General features: G+C 42.1%; 1 protein-coding gene across 1 annotated transcript in view; it reads right to left on the bottom strand.

Moving 5' to 3' along the window:
* Positions 1–4,483: 4,483 nt before the first annotated feature.
* nek10 (NIMA-related kinase 10) overlaps positions 4,484–22,193 on the bottom strand; it is a 155,405-nt gene continuing 137,695 nt past the window's right edge. The window contains exons 33-37 of the mRNA XM_055660464.1: positions 20,810–20,920; positions 19,362–19,470; positions 13,201–13,253; positions 12,993–13,054; positions 4,484–6,809 (exon numbers count right to left, since the gene is read on the bottom strand). Of these exons, the coding sequence (XP_055516439.1) occupies positions 6,758–6,809; positions 12,993–13,054; positions 13,201–13,253; positions 19,362–19,470; positions 20,810–20,920 (387 nt within the window). The 3' untranslated portion in view covers positions 4,484–6,757. The remainder of the gene's footprint in view (positions 6,810–12,992; positions 13,055–13,200; positions 13,254–19,361; positions 19,471–20,809; positions 20,921–22,193) is intronic.

Here is a 22,193-nt window from a genome sequence, read left to right as displayed (position 1 = left end):
CTACCTATTTCTACTACCCTCATTTTACACCCCTCGGTCTCTACGCTCACACATTTAAGAAACCCTTTCCCTTTAACTCCATCCTCCACTATCCCATTCAACATCCCGCCCCCCTTATTCAGTTTAAAGCCACCCATGTAGCAGTGGCAAACCTGCCTGCCAGAATGCTGGTCCCACACCTGTTAAGATGCAATCCGTCCCTTTTGTACAGTTCCCCCTTACCCCAAAACAGATCCCAGTGATCTAAGAATCTAAATGCCTGCCCCGTGCACCAGTTCCTCAGCCACACATGATCATGGCTGATCGTCCCCAATCAATAACCCGTGCCTGCCTTCTCCCCATATCCCTTGACTCCACTAGCCCCTAGAGCTCTATCTAACTCTCTCTTAAATCCATCCAGTGATTTGGCCTGCACTGCCCTCTGTGGCAAGGAATTCCATAAATTCACAATTCTCTGGGTGAAAAAGTTTTTTCTCACCTCAGTCTTAAATGACCTCCCCTTTATTCTAAGACTGTGGCCTCTGGTTCTGGACTCGCCCAACATTGGGAACATTTTTCCTACATCTAGCTTGTCCAGTCCTTTTATAATTAATGTTCTATAAGATATCCCCTCATCCTCCTAAACTCCAGTGAATACAAGTCTAGTCTTTTCAATCTCTCCTCATATTACAGTCCCGCCATCCCAGGGATCAATCTCATAAACCTACGTTGCACTGCCTCAATCACAAGGATGTCCTTCCTCAAATTAGGAGACCAAAACTGTACACAATACTCCAGATGTGGTCTCACCAGAGCCCTATACAACTGCTTTATTCCTATACTTAAATCCTCTTGTTATAAAGGCCAACATTCCATTGGCTTTCTTCACTGTCTGCTGTACCTGTAAGCCAACTTTCAGTGACTGGTATACAAGGAAACACCTCCCCCTTACCTAACCTAACCCCATTGAGATAATAATCTGCCCCCTTGTTTTTGCCGCCAAAGTGGATAACCTCACATTTATTTATATTATACTGCATCTGCCACGCATCTGCCCACTCACTCAACCTGTCCAGGTCACCCTGCAACCTGCTAACATCCTCTTCACAGTTCACACTGCCACCCAGCTTTGTGTCATCCGCAAACTTGCTAGTGTTGCTCCTAATTCCCTCTTCCAAATCATTAATATATATGGCAAACAGTTGTGGCCCCAACACCGAGCCTTGTGGCACTCCACTCGCCACTGCCTGCATTCTGAAAAGGACCTGTTCACTCCTACTCTTTGCCTCTGCCAACCAATTTTTTATCCAACACCCTACCCCAATACCATGTGCTCTAATTGTAGTCACCAGTCTCCCATGCGGGACCTTATCAAAGGCTTTCTGAAAGTCTAGATACACTACATCCACTGGCACCCCTTCATCCATTTTACTTGTCACATTCTCAAAAAAATTCCAGAAGATTAGCCAAGCATGATTTCCCTTTCAGAAATCCATCTTGACTTGGTCTAATCCTTTTACTGCTATGGGTTGCAGACCATCAGATCCAGGGGATTGATCATCCTTCAGTCCCATTAGCCTACCCAATACTATTAATCGCCTAATGAACATTTACTTTAGTTCCTCTACCCCTTTAGATCCTCTGTCCTCCAGTACATCTGGGAGATTGTTTGTGCCTTCCTTAGTGAAGACAGATCCGAAGTAGCTATTCAACTCTTCTGCCATTTCCTTGTTGCCCATAATAATTTCACCCGTGTCTGCCTTCAAGGGACCCACATTTGACTTTGCTACTCTTTTTCCCTTAACATATCTAAAGAAGCTTTTACTGTCCTTCTTTATATTCCTAGCCAGCTTCCCTTCGAACTTCATCTTTTCAGCCCATATTGTTTCCTTCTGTTTTCCTATGAAAGTTTCCCAATCCTCTGACTTCCGGCTACTCTTTGCTGTGTTATACATCTTTTCTTTTAGTTTTATTCTCTCCCTAACTTCTCTTGTCAGCCACGGTTGCCCTGCTGTACTCAAGGTTAATTGGCTTGGGTTTGTATACTTAGTATAAGTGTCCCTAGTGTGTGTAGGCTTGTGTTAATACGAGGGCTTCGCTGGTCAGTGCGGACTCGTTGGGCTGGAGGGCCTGTTTCCACGCTGTATCTCTATTCTCTAAACTAAACTAAAACTACTGTTCACGTGCATAGTATGATTTGACTGGATAGCATGCAGATAGCATGTCTCTCTGTACACATGGCAATAAATGAACAAAACTGTACTCAAGGTTAATCAGGAGTGTAGGCTGGGCATATAGCTGGAGCTGGGGTCTGGAGGGTAGGCCAGATGTTTGGACAAGTGCAAACTTGTATACTTTTAATTTCATGGAGTAGTCACCACCAGCAGCCTTAGTGGTATCCATTGTTTTTGTTCTCCAGAAGAAGTCCATGCCTCTACCCTCGCCAATAACTTAAGTGTGTGAGTAAGAAAATTGTGTACAATATTTTATTTAAAAGACACACAACCTTGGAGCACATTCAGTACCATAAATAGGTACATGGTGCAGCCACGATGTGCTGGTGCTGAAGGGAGTAAATATTCACCCATATGGACTGGGTGCCAATTAAATGGTATGTTTTGTTCTCGACGATATCAAGTTTCTTGACCGTTGGAAACCAGCAGGAATGCGTCACTAATACTTTCAACGATTTAATAATAATAACAATTCTTGACCTTGTCTTCCAGACTGGAAAATAACTGCCATTATGGTTCATAATCAGAGAAGTTAGATTTAAAATAACTGTAGAGCAGAGAGATCTAGTACAAGCACGTAGTTTTCTGAGAGTGACGTCACACGTACATAGGATGGTGAAGAAGGCTTATATCAGATTGGCTTTTATCAGTCAGGGAATTGAGTATAGAAGTTGGGATGGTATGTAACTGCTGTACAAGATGTTGGAGAGGCCACATTTGGACTATTGTGTTCAATTCTGGAAATATACTATTAAGCTGGAAACAATGCAGAGAAGATGTATGATGTTGCCAGGACTCAATGGTCTGAGTGATAGGGAGAGGTTGTGCAGGCTAGAACTTTATTCCTTGGAGTGCAGGAGACTGAGGTGTCAATCTTTTAGAGGTGTATAAAATCATGCAGGAAATACAAAGGATGGGGGAATCAAAAGCCAAGGAGCAATGGTTTAAGGTGCGATGGGAAAGATTAACAGGAACCCGAGGGGCAACTTTTTCTCACAGTGGGTAGGGGTATATGGAATGGGCCGCCAGAGAAAGCAGTTGAGGCAGGTTATAATAACATTTAAAAAACATTTGGACAGGTACTTAAATGGGAAAGGTTTAGAAGGATATGGGTCTCGACCCCACCTTGCCAAGCAACTACAGACCCATTTCTAAACTGCCTTTCCTTTCAAAAGCCCTTGAAAATGTAATTTTGTCAACTTATGCCTTACCTTCACCAAAATACTATCTTGGAAACTTTCCAATCAGGTTTCAGGGCCCACCACAGCACAGTCTGCCTTGTTGAAGGCACATAATGACCTACTCCTCACCATTAATATTCCTTTATTACTATTTGGGATATGGTCCAAAAGAGAGCTGGACATTTCATTTGTTAACTTTTAATTTCATTCATCAAGAATGTCATTGTTCTATCTGGGATACATGACAATAAACTCTCTTGACTTGACTTGAAATAAGGAACTTAAAGCGACAGGGTTATGGAGAAAGGGATTAAAATAATTGTAAAGGACTTTAAAAGAGATTGGTTCATCCTGATGGGATACAAAGGCTTCTATCCTATTCATTCACTGAATATGTCCCAAACAGGATGTACTTGTTTTGAATTGAATTAGCTTTTGGCATAGCTATATCTGGAACCATCATAATATAATACTGTTTTCAGCATTCAGCAGTTGAAAACCAACATTTATAACGACTAACGATGAATTTAGCACAATAATGACAGTTATGCGTTATTTTGTATCATTTGGAAAACTGAATCAGATATTTCCTTTCATCCCCATGACCCTGACAGGACATTCATGGGTGAAGTTGTTATTTACAGCAGTGGACACCTGTTAAAGCGCATGGTTTCAATGCTGCTGTGCTGACAAGATTCTTACTTCTATACTCTGCATTAAAACACTCCAGATCCATCTTGTTCCCCATGATACCCATAACATTGCCATGTATTTCCTGCTGTCTCCTGCACACCACTTCCAACAAACGTGTGAAAGCATCCTCAATCTCTTTCTAACATCCCAACATTGCAGAAAAAACACCATTTATGACTAATCCAAATTGTTGAGTCAACCTTTTTTTTGGTTGATTTATTTAACGTATCTTTGATGTTGCTAGATTAATATGTATCAATGCATTTAATATATGACATTAAAAAATAACAACTGATTTATATTAGCTTGGATTAATTAATTTAAAAAAGTAAAAACTGTGGCAAATAAGAATTGTTCACAGTAAATTTTATTTTAACTATTTTATGCAACATGAAGTATTACAAAAATAAAACATGAACATTTCTAAATGTTTCTTAACATTTTGCTGTCCAGTTTGCAAACATGAATAGACATTTATTTTTTAAATACACTTATTCATTCAATTTGTGCAGTACAAGCAAGAAATCTTGAATTGTGTTAATGTAAATTTATTTCTTTAAAAGATTTATTTAAATGCGATACCACACCATTATTCTTCTACAAACAATCAAAATTTTAATAAATGTGTAACATTTTGTGTTCTTTCTTTTTGTTCCTTTTAAATTATGTGCCTGAGTCTCAATTTTATCTGTGTCCTATCAAAACCTTGGAGACGTAAGAATTTTATGAATTTATAAAAACTGTAAATGATAATGGAGTTGCAGAGATCACAGGTTTAGTAAGCTATGAGAATCCGTGGTGCACTAATAATACTGGTACATTTGCAATGAGGTTCAGCTTAAAGTAAGTGTTTCATGAGCAGCCATTGCTAATTAATATTCAGGAACATAAGTGCATCTTATGTGAATTCAATAATTCAGGTTCTTAAAGAAGCAGCAAAATATTTTAGAACTGAAGACTTTGACTTCCATGTTCTGAAGTATATTAGTTGCACAAAATGATGAAAAAATCACTACCTGTAGCTGCAGGGAAAGGCACAGCCAGTGCTGAATCAGCATTTGCCAAGTAAATGACATCAACTAGAATAGTAGAACGTGACAGTAAAGATATGAAAGCAACCTCATTCCCTCACAAATCTACCTCAGTTTGATTAGACTAACACTTGAGCTGAATGGTACTGAAGAAATGGTTTGCATGTAAGGCAATAAATATGGTAAGAAAAGGAGTTAATATTTCAGGTCATTGTCCTTTTTATCGGAAGTAGCTCTGATAAAAGGTCACTGACCTCAAACACTGACTGTTTCTCTCTCCATTGATATTGCCTGAACTGCTCAATATTTCTTGCAAATTTTGCAGCAAAAATGACTGCAACATCCATAGAATTTTACATCTGAAGAAAAGGTTGATGCTTCTATATTTTGAAACCATTTATTATTTATGCTGTACAGCAAATGCACAGGCAACTGCAGCATAAAAATGTAATAATACATAAATCAGACTAGATTCACCCTAATAAACTGAGAGATAAAGGTTCCAAATTGGAAAAATATATATTTTATTTTTTTTTCATTATTAAAATAATGTTGACATTTAATATTTGTCAATTATATTCAGTAACTAATCTTGCCTGGAAAAAATTCTAATAATTCGTAACTATTGTCTTTTCATTGAAAATACCTCAATATGGCTCAGATTCCCTCGTAAAACAAATGCAATTGTATTCTTTGCTGTTTGCAATGGGAAACTGCAATTATTTATAAACTCAATATATAAATTATTCTTACATCAAGAGTAATTATTTTCTAAATTTTGCTGCAACTGGAAAGCAGCCATTTTATGTGTGTTTTATGCAGTTGAAAATGTAACTGCATTATGTCATCTTCCAAAAAGTCCCATTCCTTTGGCAATTTTATGCATAAACATTAATTTACAGATATTAAACAGAAAATTTACAGACGTTTTCCATGACTAAATATATTGATAATCATTCTCGGAAGATTGAAGCTAATAGTTTATTGGATAGTCCGATTTACAGAATGTATATCTGTAAATCCCATTTTCTATATGGTCCAAGCTACCAATTCAAACAAAAAGCACACAGATGTGACATTTGTGCTAATCTGAGCCATACGTTTATATTTATAATTATATTTGCTTATCAATTGTGTTCATTTGGCATAGTAAATGGTTAAGGAACTTGGTTCATAAGTCAATCTCATTTGCATTTTCAGAAATAAGTGAAGAATTGACTTTAAACCAATCTATACTCCCCATAAAACACACAGGATAGCATAGAAAAAATAGAAAAATAGAAAAAATACAGTATAGACTGAATTGTATACCTTAAGTCGTTCAATTTTCACTGTGTTATATACATATATAAAGCTAAGTGCACTTGAAGCAATGTGTACAGAATAAATCCTTCCTAAAATCTGTCATGAACAGATGTGGGGACAGAATGGACAGGGGTGGTCCTTAATATTAATTTAATCATCATTCCCAATTAATGATTTATCCCAATAATCATTAAGCATTTCAAGGATTGCTATGGTGTGTGTGTTTACTATGTCCCTCCAAAAGTTGTCAAATTTAAACACGTACATGTACTTCTGTGTGACGGCAGTTCTATACTACTTCTCTCGCCAATGTATTATGAAAATCAAATGTAGACTATCTCCGTGCAGTCAAATGATTCTTGTTTATCCACGGGTAAGTGTGATTTCTGAAAAAGAAATGTTAATAAAAATATTACCGTATCGTGGGTGTAACGGTGACAAAACATGGAATATTGTAAAGTGGAAATTAAACTGGCTTTATCTCTGGGCAGGATAATTTAAAAGAAAATCAGTTTCAGAGGTTTCCTTGAACATTAATTATTTAACAAAAATAGGAAATGTTAAATATAGTAGTGGTTTGTCACAATCTGGAAGCATCACTCCTCGGAGCGGGAATGGGGAAAATACATACCTATCACAAAACTGAAGAAGGCCATTTGGTCCAGGTTCCAGCCATAAATTCAATTCTTCTCCTTGCTTCCCTCCACCCTGCAACTTACTCTCTCAATTAGCTGTACTTTCATTCTTTTGGCCATTAATTCATACTAAAGGATAATTTATAGAAGCCAATTAACCTACTAGTACTTCATTGGGAGTGCAAACTCTACAGAGACAACACCAAAGATCAGGATTGCACTTGGATCTCAAGAGCTGTAAGACAGCAGTAGTAAATGCTGACTGCTCTGCTCCCCAAATTATCCTCAACGCTATGAGACTGTCAGAGAGAGGGAAAGAGGTAATGCCTTTTCTCCAATTCACAATAATTCTTCAGAAAATATTAGTACATGAGATAAATCAGTTTTCATTAATAAATCTTTTGCACTTACAAAAAATGGAAAATTATTGTACGTTTTCAGCATAAAACAAAATGCTGGAGCAACTCAGTGGGTGGATTGGAGTGGGGGGGGGGGGGATATTACTTGAAATTGGAAAATTCAATGTTCATATTGTTGGGTTGTCAGTTAACAAAGCGGAATATGTGGTGCTGGTCCTTCCAGTTTGTGAATAGTCGTTGTCATTTTGTTAATATTGACCATATTGAAGACACTATAAAATGTTGGATCCCTGCATTTGTAAGATTTGCTTAACCTTTGTCTGTGGAGAATTACAGACTGTGAATGGCGCCAGGCAGTCTGAGTCCTGGATTGATATATAGGATGGGGAAAGATCCAGATGTCCTTCAAATTGATAATATGTATGAGGACACTGCAAAGAAACTTCAAGGTGTTATAATTGCATTTATTTGACTGGATTGCTGCAAAGGGATTGTAAATACTGTTGCAGGCCAGTTATCCTGCTGTTTGATGATTGGCTGAAGTGTGGATCCATTGTTTTTTATTATCTATATCAGTGGTTCCCAACGTGGGGCGTACGCCCCACAGGGGGGCAATTTGATTTTTAAGGGGGGCAATTGAGCGCGACTGAGGAGGTCTGGGTCCAAATTTTCGATTTTTATTTTTTTGGATTTTCCATCAGGTAAACATATGTAGTTTATGTTTTAGATGTTATTTTGAGTAAATAATTTTTTTTGGGTAAAAAAGGTCTTTATTGTGTAGTTATTACATAATCACCGCACCATCGCCTTCAGCTGAAACGGAGTTCACTTTTTAAATGATAAGAATTATATATCACCACATGGGGGGGGGGGGCATCAGGATTTTAGAGGTGATTAGGTGGGGCATGGCCAAAAAAAGGTTGGGAACCACTGAGCTATATCAACAATTTGGTTGAGAACGTAATTGCCATGATTAATAAGTTTGCAGATGAGATCAAAGTTGGTAGTGCAGTGGGCAGATAAGCATATAAGTCTAAGATTACAACAAGATCTAGATTAAATGGGAAAGAGGACTAAGGAATGGTGGATGGAATTTAATTCTGACAAGTGCAAAATGTTAAATTTTGTTAAGTTAAATCTGAGTAGGGCTTGCACAGTAAATTGAGAGTATTGTAAGAACAGGGAGACCTAGAGATACATACCTAGTTCTCTGAAAGTGGAACACAGTTAAGAGGTAGACAGGGTGGTAAAAGTTTTTGGCACACTTGCCAACAGGAGGACATGTCATTTAGCTGAAAATAATGCAGTAAAGATTCACATCCGTGCAACCATGACTGAGTTATGCTTGAGTTATAAGAAGAGGCTGGAAGGCTTGGTCTTTTTCTCCTGCAGTATAGTAAGCTGAGTGACTTTAGGGAACAATTTGAGATCATGAGGGGAAAGATAAGGTAAATTGTGGCCATTTGCCAGGATAAGGGAGAGGGCATAGCTTTAAGGTAAGGGGGAAAGTTTTAGATTTACACCTGACCCCATCCGTGATATGTGGATGAGAAGGTGAGGGTGTTGGTGAAGTATGGGGGAGCAAATGTAGGTGAACTTGAGGGCGTTTGGACAATGGATTACGGGGGTGTATATGTCAGTGTGGTAATGTGGCATTGGGCTTGGATGATCACATGAAAGTTGGAAATTATACTGGGAGTTGAAGGTGTCACTGCATTTGTGAAGGAAACAGGGATGAAAGGGGGTGTTGATTCAAGAGTTGGAGTAAAAGATGCGAGGGTGGCAACAACTGGGAGTGGCTGTGGATATGGGCTCTTTGCATCAGAATCGATTAGAGCAGGTAATGGATGCTTATTGTTAAAGAGTTAATACATTTTATTTAACAGAATTTTAAGAAATAATGCAGTAATTTCTAACAGAAATTTGAGAAGTAGAAACTTTGTAGGTAGTCTCTAATTCTCTACTAACTACAATGTATATTTTATATGAGAAAGCATTGTTTAAGAGAAGGGTGCCAAATCTGTTATAACTGACAATTTTATGAAACACGCCATTAGAATCAAGGATAGGGCGAATAACTCCTGATAATAATGACTCTGTGCCAACCTTGACAGAAAATGGAGTTAGCTGTCCTTCTTTGTCCAGAAACTTGGTCCAGAATCTAAACTGAATGCATACAGTAGAAACATTTGCAGATGCATGAGCCAAGTTTGGGGAATGCTGCTGACATTGCAAAGTTTACCGTTTAAGAAAGAACTGCAAATGCTGAAAAAATCGAAGGTTGGATCAAATGCTGGAGAAACTCAGCGGGTGAGGCAGCATCTATGGAGCGAAGGAATAGGTGACGTTTCGGGTCGAGACTCCTCTTCAGACTGATGTTTACTAATAACTTGTTATTGGTTTAGCTTGATATGGGTCTAGCCTTCCTTGTTTCCTGAAAGGCTCCAGAATCTTTCAATCATGCTAAATCATGCTATATTGGTAGGTGTGTTTATTGATGAAATTACTATAACTGTACTAACTTTTCTTTGTTCGGAGAGTGTGCGATAGCACACTCCTGCTAGTGAATAAAAGAAGGTAGACAAAAGTGCTGGAGAAACTCAGCGGGTGCAGCAGCATCTAGAGCTAAGGAAATAGGCAACGTTTCGGGCCAAAACCCTTCTTCAGACTAATGATGGGTGCGGGGGGAGGGGAGAAGAAAGGAGAAAGGAAGAGGAGGAGCCCGAGGGCTGAGGGAGAGCTGAGAAGGGGAGGAGACAGCAAGGGCTACCGGAAATTGGAGAAGTCAATGTTTATGCCGCTAGGGTGCAAACTGCCCAAGCGGAATATGAGGTGCTGCTCCTCCAATTTCCGGTGGTGCTCACTCTGGCCATGGAGGCCCAGAACAGAAAGGTCGGTTTCGGAATGGGAGGGGGAGTTGATGTGCTGAGCCACCGGGAGATCAGATTGGTTAATGCGGACATCTAGAGCAGCAGATGCAATAGATGAGGTTGGAGGAGATGAAGGTGAACCTCTGTCGCACCCGGAACGATTGCTTGGGTCCTTGTATGGAGTCGATGGGGGAGGTAAAGTGACAAGTGTAGCATCTCTTGCGATTGCAAGGGAAAGTGGCCGGGGAGGGGGAGGGAAGGGAAGAATTGACCAGGGAGTTATGGAGGGAGTGGTCTTTGCGGAAAGCAGACAGGGGGGGAGATGGGAAGATGTGGCGAGTGGTGGGGTCACGTTGGAGGTGGAGAAAATGATGGAGGACTATTTGTTGTATGTGATGGCTAGTGGGGTGAAGGGTGAGGACTAGGGGGGCTCTGCCCTTGTTATGAGTGGGTGGATGGAGAGAGAGAGCAGTGTTACGGGATACTGAAGAGACCCCGGTGAGAGCCTTATCTATACTAGGGGAGGGGAACCCCCGCTCCCTGAAGAATGAGGACATTTCCGATGCCCTGGAGGGGAACACCTCATCCTGGGAGCAGATGCGGTGTAGACGGAGGAATTGGGAGTAGGGGTTGGAGTCCTTACAGGAAGCAGGGTGGGAAGAAGTGTAGTTTAGGTAGCCATGGGAATCAGTGGGTTTATAGTGGATGTCAGTCAGAAGTCTATCACCTGCGATGGAGATAGTGAGATCAAGAAATGGTAGGGAAATGTCGGAAATGGTCCAGGTGTATTTGAGTGCCGGATGGAAGTTAGTGGTGAAGCGGATGAAGTCAGTCAGTTGTGTGCGGGTGCAGGTGGTGGCACCGAAGCAATCGTCCATGTAGCGGAGGTAGAGGTCGGGGATGGGGCCCTGGTATGCCTCGAACAAGGATTGTTTGATGTACCCTACAAAGAGGCAGGCATAGCTGGGGTCCTTGCGCGTGCCCATAGCTACGCCTTGTATTTGGTGGAAATGGGAGGAATGAAACGAGAAGTTAATGAGGGTAAGGACCAACACCGCTAGGCGGAGGTGAGTATCAGTGGATGGGTATTGGTTGGTTTTCCGGTCGAGGAAGAACCCGAGGGCTTTGAGACCCTCCTGGTGGGGGATGGAGGTGTAAAGTGACTGGACATCCATGGTGAAGATGAGGGGATGGGGGCCTAGAGAATGGAATGCCTGGAGATGACGGAGAGTGTCTGAGGTGTCTTGAACATAGGTAGGGAGGGATTTAACCGAGGGGGGGGGGGGGGGGGGATAGGATGAAGTCAAGGTACGAGGAAATAAGTTCGGTAGGGCATGAACAGGCAGAGACAATGGGTCTACCAGGACAGTCAGGTTTGTGGATTTTGGGGAAAAGGTAAAATCGGGCCGTGCGGGGCTGGGGAATGATGAGGTTGGAGGCTCGGTCGGGCAGGGTGTGGGAGTGGATGAAGTCGGTGATGGTGCTAGAGATAGTGGTCCAGGGGTAAGTAGGACGAGGTGTCCGAGAGTTGGCGCATGGCCTCAGCTTTGTAGAGATGGATGCGCCAGACTACCACGGTACCTCCCTTGTTGTCGGATTTAATAACCCAGTCTGGGTTGTTGCGGAGTGAGTCGATGGCTGTACGTTCGGGGGGGGGGGGGGGGGGGGGGGGGAGAGATGGAGTGAGACAGAGGTGTGGAGAAGTTGAGGTGGTTGATGCCCCGCCGGCAGTTTTGAAGGTGGGTTGTCAGGGAGGAGGGGGGGCTGAAGACTGTAGTGTGGGTGAGGAAGGGCCTGAAGACTGCAGTGTGAGTGGGGAAGATCTGTGGTCCCATGGTTTGAGGGGGATACGGAAGACCCAGTGGAACAGCCACTGGGGTTACCAAGGTTAGGGGGACTGGCACTGGGATCTTGTCTTACTTTGGGTTTGACTTGTCTGTGATAAGTAATCGAACTTTAACAATTGGTAAGGGTTATCTTTCATTTCATGTGATGGGGGATTTGTTTTTCCCAACTTGCAGGCAAAATGGTTCATCATTTATCTTTGTCTGCCAGTACATGGCAAGCCTAGCTTGGAACTAGCGTCTGAGTCTGAAGAAGGGTTTCGGCCCGAAACGTTGCCTATTTCCTTCGCTCCATAGATGCTGCTGCACCCGCTGAGTTTCTCCAGCTTTTCTGTGTAACCCTAGCTTGGAACTATTTTGCCCGAGAAAAATAGCCTAGCATAGACTATTTTGCTTCCATAAAATATCTAATGACCTATTTTATCAGATTGGATTGGACATAGGGGGAGTCCAGAACCAGGGGCCACAGTTTAAGAATAAGGAGTAAGCCATTTCGAACGGAGATGAGGAAACAGTTTTTCACACAGAGAGTTGCGAGTCTGTGGTATTCTCTGCCTCAGAGGGCAGTGGAGGCCAGTTCTCTGGATACTTTCAAGAGAGAGCTCTTAAAGATTGCTGAGTCGGGGGATATGGGGAGGGCAGGAACTGATTGGGGATGATCAGCCATGATCACATTGAATGGCGGTATTGGCTCGAAGGGCCGAATGGCCTACTCCTGCACCTATTGTCAATTGACATTCATCTCAATGAAAATTTACATTTTGAAGTGGATCAGGTCATCGTGGAGTATTTTTACTTTCCAGCTGACCCAAAGCTATCTTTTCTATGATTAACAATTTTCCTGCGTGTGTGCAAACTTACCTGTTGACTGTGTTTAGGATGTCATAATAACCACTTTCAATAAGAACTTCTTCAATCATCATCTATACATGAAACAAACAAAAATGTTAGCAAATATTTAAAATATCCTGCCTTTCAAATAATACAGGCAAATATTAGTGAAAATATTTTTCACTTATTTTTTTCTTAAATGTAAGTCATGAATATACAAACATGTAGATAAACTAACCTGCATTTGTTCGTAAGTTATTCCTTCCTCATATTCGTAGCTGTACACGTTCACTACAGTTGGGATAGAAGGAACAACAATAATAATCAAAATGACAGGACTAGCAAATAAATATAAGCAGTAATAAAACACTCAGCACATGCTGAATGGTATATTAACAAATAGGGACCTGGTAGTTTTTGCTTTTACTATCTGGGCAGCATAGAAACATAGAAAATAGGTGCAGGATGAGGCCATTCGGCCCTTCGAGCCAGCACCGCCATTCATTGTGATCATGGCTGATCGTTCCCAATCAATAACCCGTGTCTGCCTTCTCCCCATTTCCCTTGATTCCACTAGCCACTAGAGCTCTATCTAACTCTCTCTTCAATCCATCCTGTGATTTGACCCCCACTGCCCTCTGTGGCAGGGAATTCCACAAATTAACAACTCTCTGGGTGAAAATGTGTTTTCTCACCTTAAATGGCCTCCCCTTTATTGTAAGACTGTGGCCCCTGGTTCAGGACTCACCCAACATTGGGAACATTTTTCCTGCATCTAGCTTGTCCAGTCCTTTTATAATTTTATATGTTTCTATAAGACCCTCCCTCATCCTTCTAAACTCCAGTGAATACAAGCCTTACCTAACCTAACCCCATTGAGATAATAATCTGCCCCCTTGTTTTTGCCGCCAAAGTGGATAACCTCACATTTATCTATATTATACTGCATCTGCCACGCATCTGCCCACTCACTTAACCTGTCTAGGTCACCCTGCAACCTCCTAACATCCTCTTCACAGTTCGCACTGCCACCCTGCTTTGTGTCATCCGCAAACTTGCTAGTGTTGCTCCTAATTCCCTCTTCCAACTCATTAGTATATATGGTAAACAGTTGAGGCCCCAACACAGAGTCTTGCGGCACTCCACTCGCCACTACCTGCCATTCTGAAAAGGACTCGTTCACTCCTACTCTTTGCTTCCTCTCTGCCAAACAATTTTCTATCCATGTCAACACCCTACCCCCAATACCATGTGCTCTAATTTTAGTCACCAGTCTGGGACCTTATCAAAGGCTTTCTTAAAGTCAAGATACACTACATCCACTGGCTCCCCTTCATCCATTTTATGTGTCACATCCTCAAAAAATTCCAGAAGATTAGTAAAGCATGATTTTCCTTTCATAAATCCATGCTGACTTGGACTAATCCTTTTACTGCTATTGACTCCAGCATCTTTCCCACTACCGATGTCAGGCTAACTGGTCTGTAATTCCCAGTTTTCTCTCTCATAGAAACATAGAAAATAGGTGCAGGAGTAGGCCATTCGGCCCTTCGAGCCTGCACCGCCATTCGATATGATCATGGCTGATCATCCAACTCAGTAACCTGTACCTGTCTTCTCTCCATACCCCCTGATCCCTTTCGCCACAAGGGCCACATCTAACTCCCTCTTAAATATAGCCAATGAACTGGCCTCAACTACCTTCTGTGGCAGAGAATTCCATAGATTCACCACTCTCTGTGTAAAAAATGATTTTCTCATCTCGGTCCTAAAAGACATCCCTCTTATCCTTAAACTGTGACCCCTAGTTCTGGACTTTCCCAACATCGGGAATAATCTTCCTGCATCTAGCCTGTCCAACCCCTTAAGAATTTTGTAAGTTTCTATAAGATCCCCCCTCAATCTTCTGAATCTTCAGTGTGTACAAGCCGAGTCTATCCAGTTTTTCTTCATATGAAAGTCCTGCCATCCCAGGAATCAGTCTGGTGAACCTTCTCTGTACTCTCTGTTCTCTCGCTCTTTTCTTGAAAAGGGGGATAACATTAGCTATCCTCCAATCCACAAGAACTGATCCTCAATTTATTGAACATTGGAAAATGATCACCAATGCATCCACCATTTCTAGAGCCACCTCCCTGAGGACCCTGGGATGCAGACCATCAGGCCCAGGGGATTTATCATCCTTCAGTCCCATTAGCCTACCCAATACTAATTTAAAAAAAAAAATTCAGTTCCACTACCCCCTTAGATCCTCTGTCATTTAGTACTTTTGGGAGATTGTTTGTGTCTTCCTTAGTGAAGACAGATCCGAAGTACCTGTTCAACTCTTGTGCCATTTCCTTGTTCCCCATAATAATTTCACCCGTGTCTGCCTTCAAGGGACCCACATTTGAATTTGCTACTCTTTTTCCCTTAACATATCTAAAGAAGCTTTTACTGTACTTCTTTATATTCCTGGCCAGCTTCCTTTCATACTTCATCTTTTCAGCCTGCATTGCCCGTTTGTTTCCTTCTGTCGTCTAATGAAAGTTTCCCAATCCTCTGACTTCTGGCTACTCTTTACTGTGTTAGACATCTTTTCTTTTAGTTTTAATCTATTCCTAGCTTCTCTTTGCAGCCACGGTTGCCTTTTACTCTCCTTGGAATCTTTCTTCCTTTTTGGAATGAAATGATCCTGCGTCTTCCGGATTATGCCCAGAAATTCCTGTCATTGCTGTTCCACCATCATTCCTGCTAGGATCCCTTTTCAGTCTACCTTGGCCAGCTCTTCTCTCATGCCTTCATAGTCCCCTTTGTTCAACTGCTTCACTGACACTTCCGATTTAACCTTTTCCTTCTCAAATTGCAGATTAAAACTAATCATCTTATGAACACTACCTCCAAGTGGTTCCTTTACCTCGAGTTCTCTTACCAAATCTGGTTCACTGGACAACACTAAATCCAGAATTGCCTTTTCTCTGGTCGGCTCCATTACAAGCTGCTCTAAGAATCCGTCTCGGTGACATTCTACAAACTGTCTTTCTTGGGGTCCTGAACCAACCTGATTTTCCCAGTCTACTTGCATATTGAAATCCCCCATCACCACAGTGGCATTACCTTTGTTACATGCCAGTTTTAACTCCTGCAGCAACTTACACCCTACATCCGGGCTACTGTTTGGGGGTCTGTACATAACACCAATTAGTGTCTTCTTGCCTTTGCAATTCCTCAAATCAATCCACAATGAGTCTACCTCATCAGTCCCATATCTTCCCTCGCAAGGGACTGAAATCCATCCCTCACCAGCAGAGCCACTCCCCCTCCTCTGCCCACCTGACTGTCCTTTCCACAGGTTGTTTAACCCGGAATATTAAGTTCCCAGGCCCGATCCTCCTGCAGACACGTCTCGATAATCCTCATATCTACCAACCTCTAATTGAGCCTCAAGCTCATCTATTTTTCTACTTATACTTCGCGCATTCATATACAAAACTTTTAATTCCTTACGCATCTCACCTTTCACATTAATCCCTATTACACTTGGCCTTACTCTCCTATCCCTTTGTGAGCTTTCTTTCCCGTTAATTGTGGGGTCATTAACTGTCCCTTTACTCCCTTTCCCTTTAACTCCATCCTTGACTATCCCATTTGACCCCCCCCCCCCCCCCCCCTTATTTAGTTTAAAACCACCTGTGTTGCATGGGTAAACCTGCCTGCCAGAATGCCAGTCCCCCCCCTGTTAAGGTGCAATCCATCCCTTTTGTACAGTTCCCCGTAACTCCAAAACAGATCCCAGTGGTCAAAGAATCTAAATCCTTGCCCCCTGCACCAGTTCCTCAGTCACACATTCAGGTCCTGTATCTCCATTCCTGCTCTCGCCAGCACGAGGAACTGGAAGCAAACCGGAGATAACCACCCTGGAGTTCCTGCTTTTCAGCACTTTTCCGAGCTCTCCAAAGTCACGCTTCAGAATATTCATCCCCTTCTTTCCAACATAGTTTGTGCCAACATGCACTACAACTTCCCGCTGTTCACCTTCGCCCTTGAGGATTTTGTGTACTCTGTCCGTGACACCCTGGAACCAGGGAGGCAGCACGCCATCCTCGAATCCTGCAGAAACCCCTGTTCTTACCTCTCACAATGGAGTCTCCAACTCCTGATGTCGGCCTCTTTGGTTTTGGCTCAACAGCACTTTTTGCTTCGCAAGCCAGTGCGCCGCTCAGTGTGTTAACGTCTTTGGTCCCTTTTAAGTGGGTGAACCTGTTCACAAGAGGTACAACACCCGGGGACCTTTGCATTCCATGTTTCCATCCCTTTCTCACCGTCATCCACCTTCTCTCTTCCAGTACCTTAGGTGTAACAATCTTACTGTAGGACTCATCGAGGAACGACTCAGTTTCTCGGACAAACCTGAGGTCATCCACTTGCTTCTCCAGTTCCCCAACACGGTCCTTCAGGAGCTGTACCTGGATGCACTTCTCACATTTGTAGCAGCCAGAGGCACCAGCAGTGTCCTTGACCTCCCACATACTGCAAGCATCACACTGAATCAGCTTGCTTGACATCTCCTTCTTTTGTCTCTCTCTGTCCAGCGTTTTGCTTAGCCTCCTCTCATCAGCCTCCTCGTCGAAGACTCTCGAGCCAAAGACTCACACTTCCCTCACAAGGCACTTCCCTCACTGCCGCTCCCATAGAGCAACCTTGCTTATATTGACTGATAAATTGCCTAATTTACAAACCAAATTCCTCAGTTTTAAACTGTTTTCCCCCTGTGGCTTACTCACCTTTCCCACGGGCTTCTGCCAATCAGTTCTTCTCCCTGCTTCTCTTTGTTGCTTCTTGTTCAAGATCCACGTAAGCTCTGGGCATCGACCAGAACAATTTACCTACCCTTTTTTAATATAGTTGATTTTCATTTTGGGCACATTTCATAAAGGATGAGAAATACTTTTTGCAGATTGAAGTATGGTAGTATAATAGGCCATTCTCACGTTACGAGCTGACGCAAGAGGTAACCCGAGTGAAGGGGTCGTGGTTGAGCACGATATAACAAGTGAAAGATCAAGAGGTTAACCGAGTTCCCACGGGTAGACGGCGGTTTCCCGTTTACTTGTCATTTCTGAGATGTTCCCAGTTCGTCTCCCGAGTTACTCTTGAGTCAATCCTGATTGAAGTTTTGTTTTAATAAGCAACAGTGTTATGTTTTAATAAGCAACAGTGTTAAAGAAGACCTCTCCATCCTGTGGCTTTGTTTTAAAGATATAATTCAGAGCGGCCGCATCTATTGATGTGACCTACAAAGGGAAAATGCGCACCATCCAGTGCCAGAGCAGTTATACATAATTTGTTTGAAACACACAGGTTTGATATGTTTTAATTGAATTTACTGCTATGTCTACACACTGTGGGGAGACGGGAGATTAAATCTTTGAATGTGGATGGATGTGCACATCAGATTGTTGTGAGACGGAGCTCAAGGTTCGCCTCCTGAGTTGCTTTGGTGCCCAGGCATGAGTTGAGATGGAGAGAGGTTGGGGAGGGGGGGGGCGTCATTAATCTGTCTGGGGTGACATGGCTCTTGGGTTAGGCTGGGATCATTCTCTGCGGGGTGATCTTAGTGCAGGAGACAAGTGTAGGAGAGGTGTACTGACTGTGTGGGCAGAACTTTGGAAGTGATTGCCCACCAGTCTCAAAAGCCGCTGTGTCTCCCTGTCCCTGGCCGGGAAGCAGAGGGCTGCAGGTGGGGGTGGTGACAGGTGGGGCCAACAATGAGTGGAGAAAGACAGAAACACTGACATGCAAAGGAGACCTACAACAGTGCATGATCTCTCTCGCGTGGCAGCTGACTGTCGCTGGGAAACTGAAGGGAGCGACAATCTGCTGCTGCCTGCCCGCTGAGTTAAAGTTCCCACGGTAGACTCGCGATACACTAAGGTAAACGCACGGGCCACTACGTTCTTAAATCGAGTTAAAATGTTTCAATTATTAACCACAAGAGTAAAATTGACTCATGGAAAATTTCAAACATGTTTGATTTTTTGCAAGAGTAGACAAGTTACACGAGAACCTGCCGTTAGCGCCACGATGCACTACGTTGCGTCCACGAATGCCGTACGTTAATCGTACGTTATTACCACGAGGTTTAACTCGGGTTACCTCGTGTCAGCTCGTAACGTGAGAATGGCCTTTAACAGTTGCTGCTGGTGAAGTACCAAAGGTGAGTGGTGCTCCATTGACATAAAAAGCTTCACACTCCAGGACAAAGTAGCCCACTTGATTGATTTCCTATCCATCATATCAACTGGCTCAGTGGCTGCAGTATGTGCCTTCTACTAAACATGCTATAGTTTCTCATGGAGTAAACATATTTTGTGGGTAAGATGTTGTGGATAAGGTAGATGTTGATTAAATGATTGTTACCTGCTCTGTCTCCAGGGAATGCTGCATTCTCCCTGGATGTCTGACGCATTAAATTACAGTCTGCAGTGACGAAGTTCAGTTCAATCAGTTCTGGAGACCCTTGAAGAAGCTGTTATCAAAGTTAATAAATGTGTTTATGATGTGATTTTGGCAGTAACATTTTTCTTAAGAATCTCAAATGGTATGAAGTAATGTGAAAGTGAAAATATACAAGATAAAAATTTACTGTTTTGTTATGTTTCTACAATATGGCAATGTTATTTGGTAATGCACTGAAAATTCACTGAATTGTCATAGTCTTAGTGCCAGACAGCATGGAAACAGTTCCTTCAGCCCAACCTTCCCACATCGAGCAACATGTCCCATCTGCACTAGTCCCACCTGCCTACGTTTGGCATATATCCCTCTAAACATGTCCTATCCAGGTTTAATGGATAATTGTTTCTTATATCCAGTTTCAATTGTTTTTTAAACATTGTGAAAGTCCCTGCCTCAACTACCTCCTCTAGCAGCTGTTCCATACACTCACCACCCTTTGTTTGAAAAAGATACCCCTCAGATTAAATATTTTCCCGCTCACCATAAACCTATGGTTCTTGATTCCCCTACTCGGCAAAGAGACTCATAATTTTATACACCTCTATAAGAGCACCCCTCGTCGTCCTGCAAAGGAATAGGGTCCCAGCCTGTTCAACCTCTCCCTATAGCTCTGTGAACGGGTCGGGTACTTTTCGGCGCCGCTGTTTCGGCACTGCTGTTTCGGCACCACTGTTTTTGATTGTTCTCCCGTTTAATATAAATGTAGGTTTCTGTTGTCCCGTATAAGATTCAGATTCAGATTCAATTTAATTGTCATTGTCAGTGTACAGTACAGAGACAAATTGTGTCATGAATTTTCCTATGCCCAAAAAAAAATAACGAGCCGGAAACTAATCTTTATTCATCTAAACTTTCATCTTAATTAAGTATATAACAATAATAAACCTGAAGCTAAACCAGTAGAATGCATTTCGCGACTTTGTAATAATTTACTGTCTACTTTGTTAATGATTGCACTTTAAAAATGATTTGTTTTACCCTCAATCTTCTGCTCTCTACCTGGTTGTAGTGGTTTTGGGTGTGTTTAATGAGACGTTCTCATGAATTAGCAAAAGATCGGCGCCTCCAAACGGAGGCGCCGAAACAGCGGTGCCGAAACAGCGGTGCCAAAACGGCAGCACCGAATGGTACCATTCCGCTGCGAACAGATTAACACATTGCACATAATTCAATACCTTGCACATTAGTAATATGACCAGAGGCTCCTTGATTTCTATATTTTGTGAAATTGCAGTTCATACTTTCCCTTGGCTTAGAAGATTTATGGCTCAGAAGTATGTTTGAAATTTCAGAATATTTCACTTCCAAGATTTGCATCACATCATTTTATCAGTGTTATAACAACAAACCTTTTTAAGTTCCGCTTTCAAGTTGCAAGGATTGCTCTGTGGACTGAATAATGATTTCTTAAACCTCTCAATTACACTTTTTCGAAAGTTGTGATGTAAAGTAGGTGGAAGCTGTGTAGAGAGAGGAAAATCGTACTTAGAATTTGAGAGCTTCTCGTTAATTCACAGTTAAATAAGATAAAATCTGTAGAATGTCTTGACATAAAGGTCTGATGATATAGATTTAATTATTTTACATCATAAGACAAAATACATATTGTGGCCTCGCTAATTGTTTCAGTAGCATTGAACAGAAGATCACGGAATGCGTCTGTTTTCCACGCGGAAATTCAGGATCCCATTGTGACGTCGAATGCAGCTGATGTGCAGGGAAAGTGGAAAATTGTTTATGTAAAGTTGTATTTGTAAACTTTAAAATGTCAATAATGTAAAAAACACCATCAATCTGAACAAAACTTGGCTATTGCACACCCCGAGACAATGGTAAGTAAGTTGGGCCAAACATTGTAGCGCTATCATGTACCGTTTTGACGGAGATTACAGGACTCAATCACACGCTAACAAATAAACAAACAAATAACCAAACAAGATGAGAGTTTTAGTAATGTACTAGACCAAGTGGGACCCGTTGGGTCCCGTCCCCTCAACGCGCGGTTGGGGGAGGGGGGTGGCGGCCTGCAGCGTCACACACACTAACCACCCCCCACACACACACTATGCACATATATAGATAAAACATAGAAACATAGAAACATAGAAAATAGGTGCAGGAGTAGGCCATTCGGCCCTTCGAGCCTGCACCGCCATTCAATATGATCATGGCTGATCATCCAACTCAGTATCCTGTTCCTGCCTTCTCTCCATACCCCCTGGTCCCTTTAGCCACAAGGGCCACATCTAACTCCCTCTTAAATATAGCCAATGAACTGAACTACCTTCTGCGGCAGAGAATTCCAGAGATTCACCACTCTCTGTGTGAAAAAAAGTTTTCCTCATCTCAGTCCTAAAAGATTTCCCCCTTATCCTTAAACTATAAACATGAAGAGAGGATAGGAGAGAAAAGTAACGTCAGTGATAAAATGGAGTCCAAAGTTGTCAGGTATGTGATAGAGAATAGATTGCAGGAATATAAGTGAGGGAAATGGATTGACGGGATTGCACCGAATAATTTTCTATTCATTGAGATATGATGGGCTTTCTTTAGTGTTGTAACAATGTTCTGGGCCCAGGACAGATCCTCAGAGATATGCACGGTCAGGAATTTGAAGTTTTTGACTCTCTTCACAACTGTTCTGTCGATGTACACAGGTTTGTGGATCCTCGACCTTTTTCTTCCAGAGTCAACAATCAGTTCCTTGGTTTTACTGATGATGTAAGCAAGGTT

Source organism: Leucoraja erinacea, chromosome 2 (assembly GCF_028641065.1).
Source record: "Leucoraja erinacea ecotype New England chromosome 2, Leri_hhj_1, whole genome shotgun sequence".
Taxonomy (NCBI): Eukaryota; Metazoa; Chordata; class Chondrichthyes; order Rajiformes; family Rajidae; genus Leucoraja; species Leucoraja erinaceus.
The sequence above is the reverse complement of the archived record's forward strand: the minus strand, read 5'-3'. Positions and strand labels throughout refer to the sequence as shown.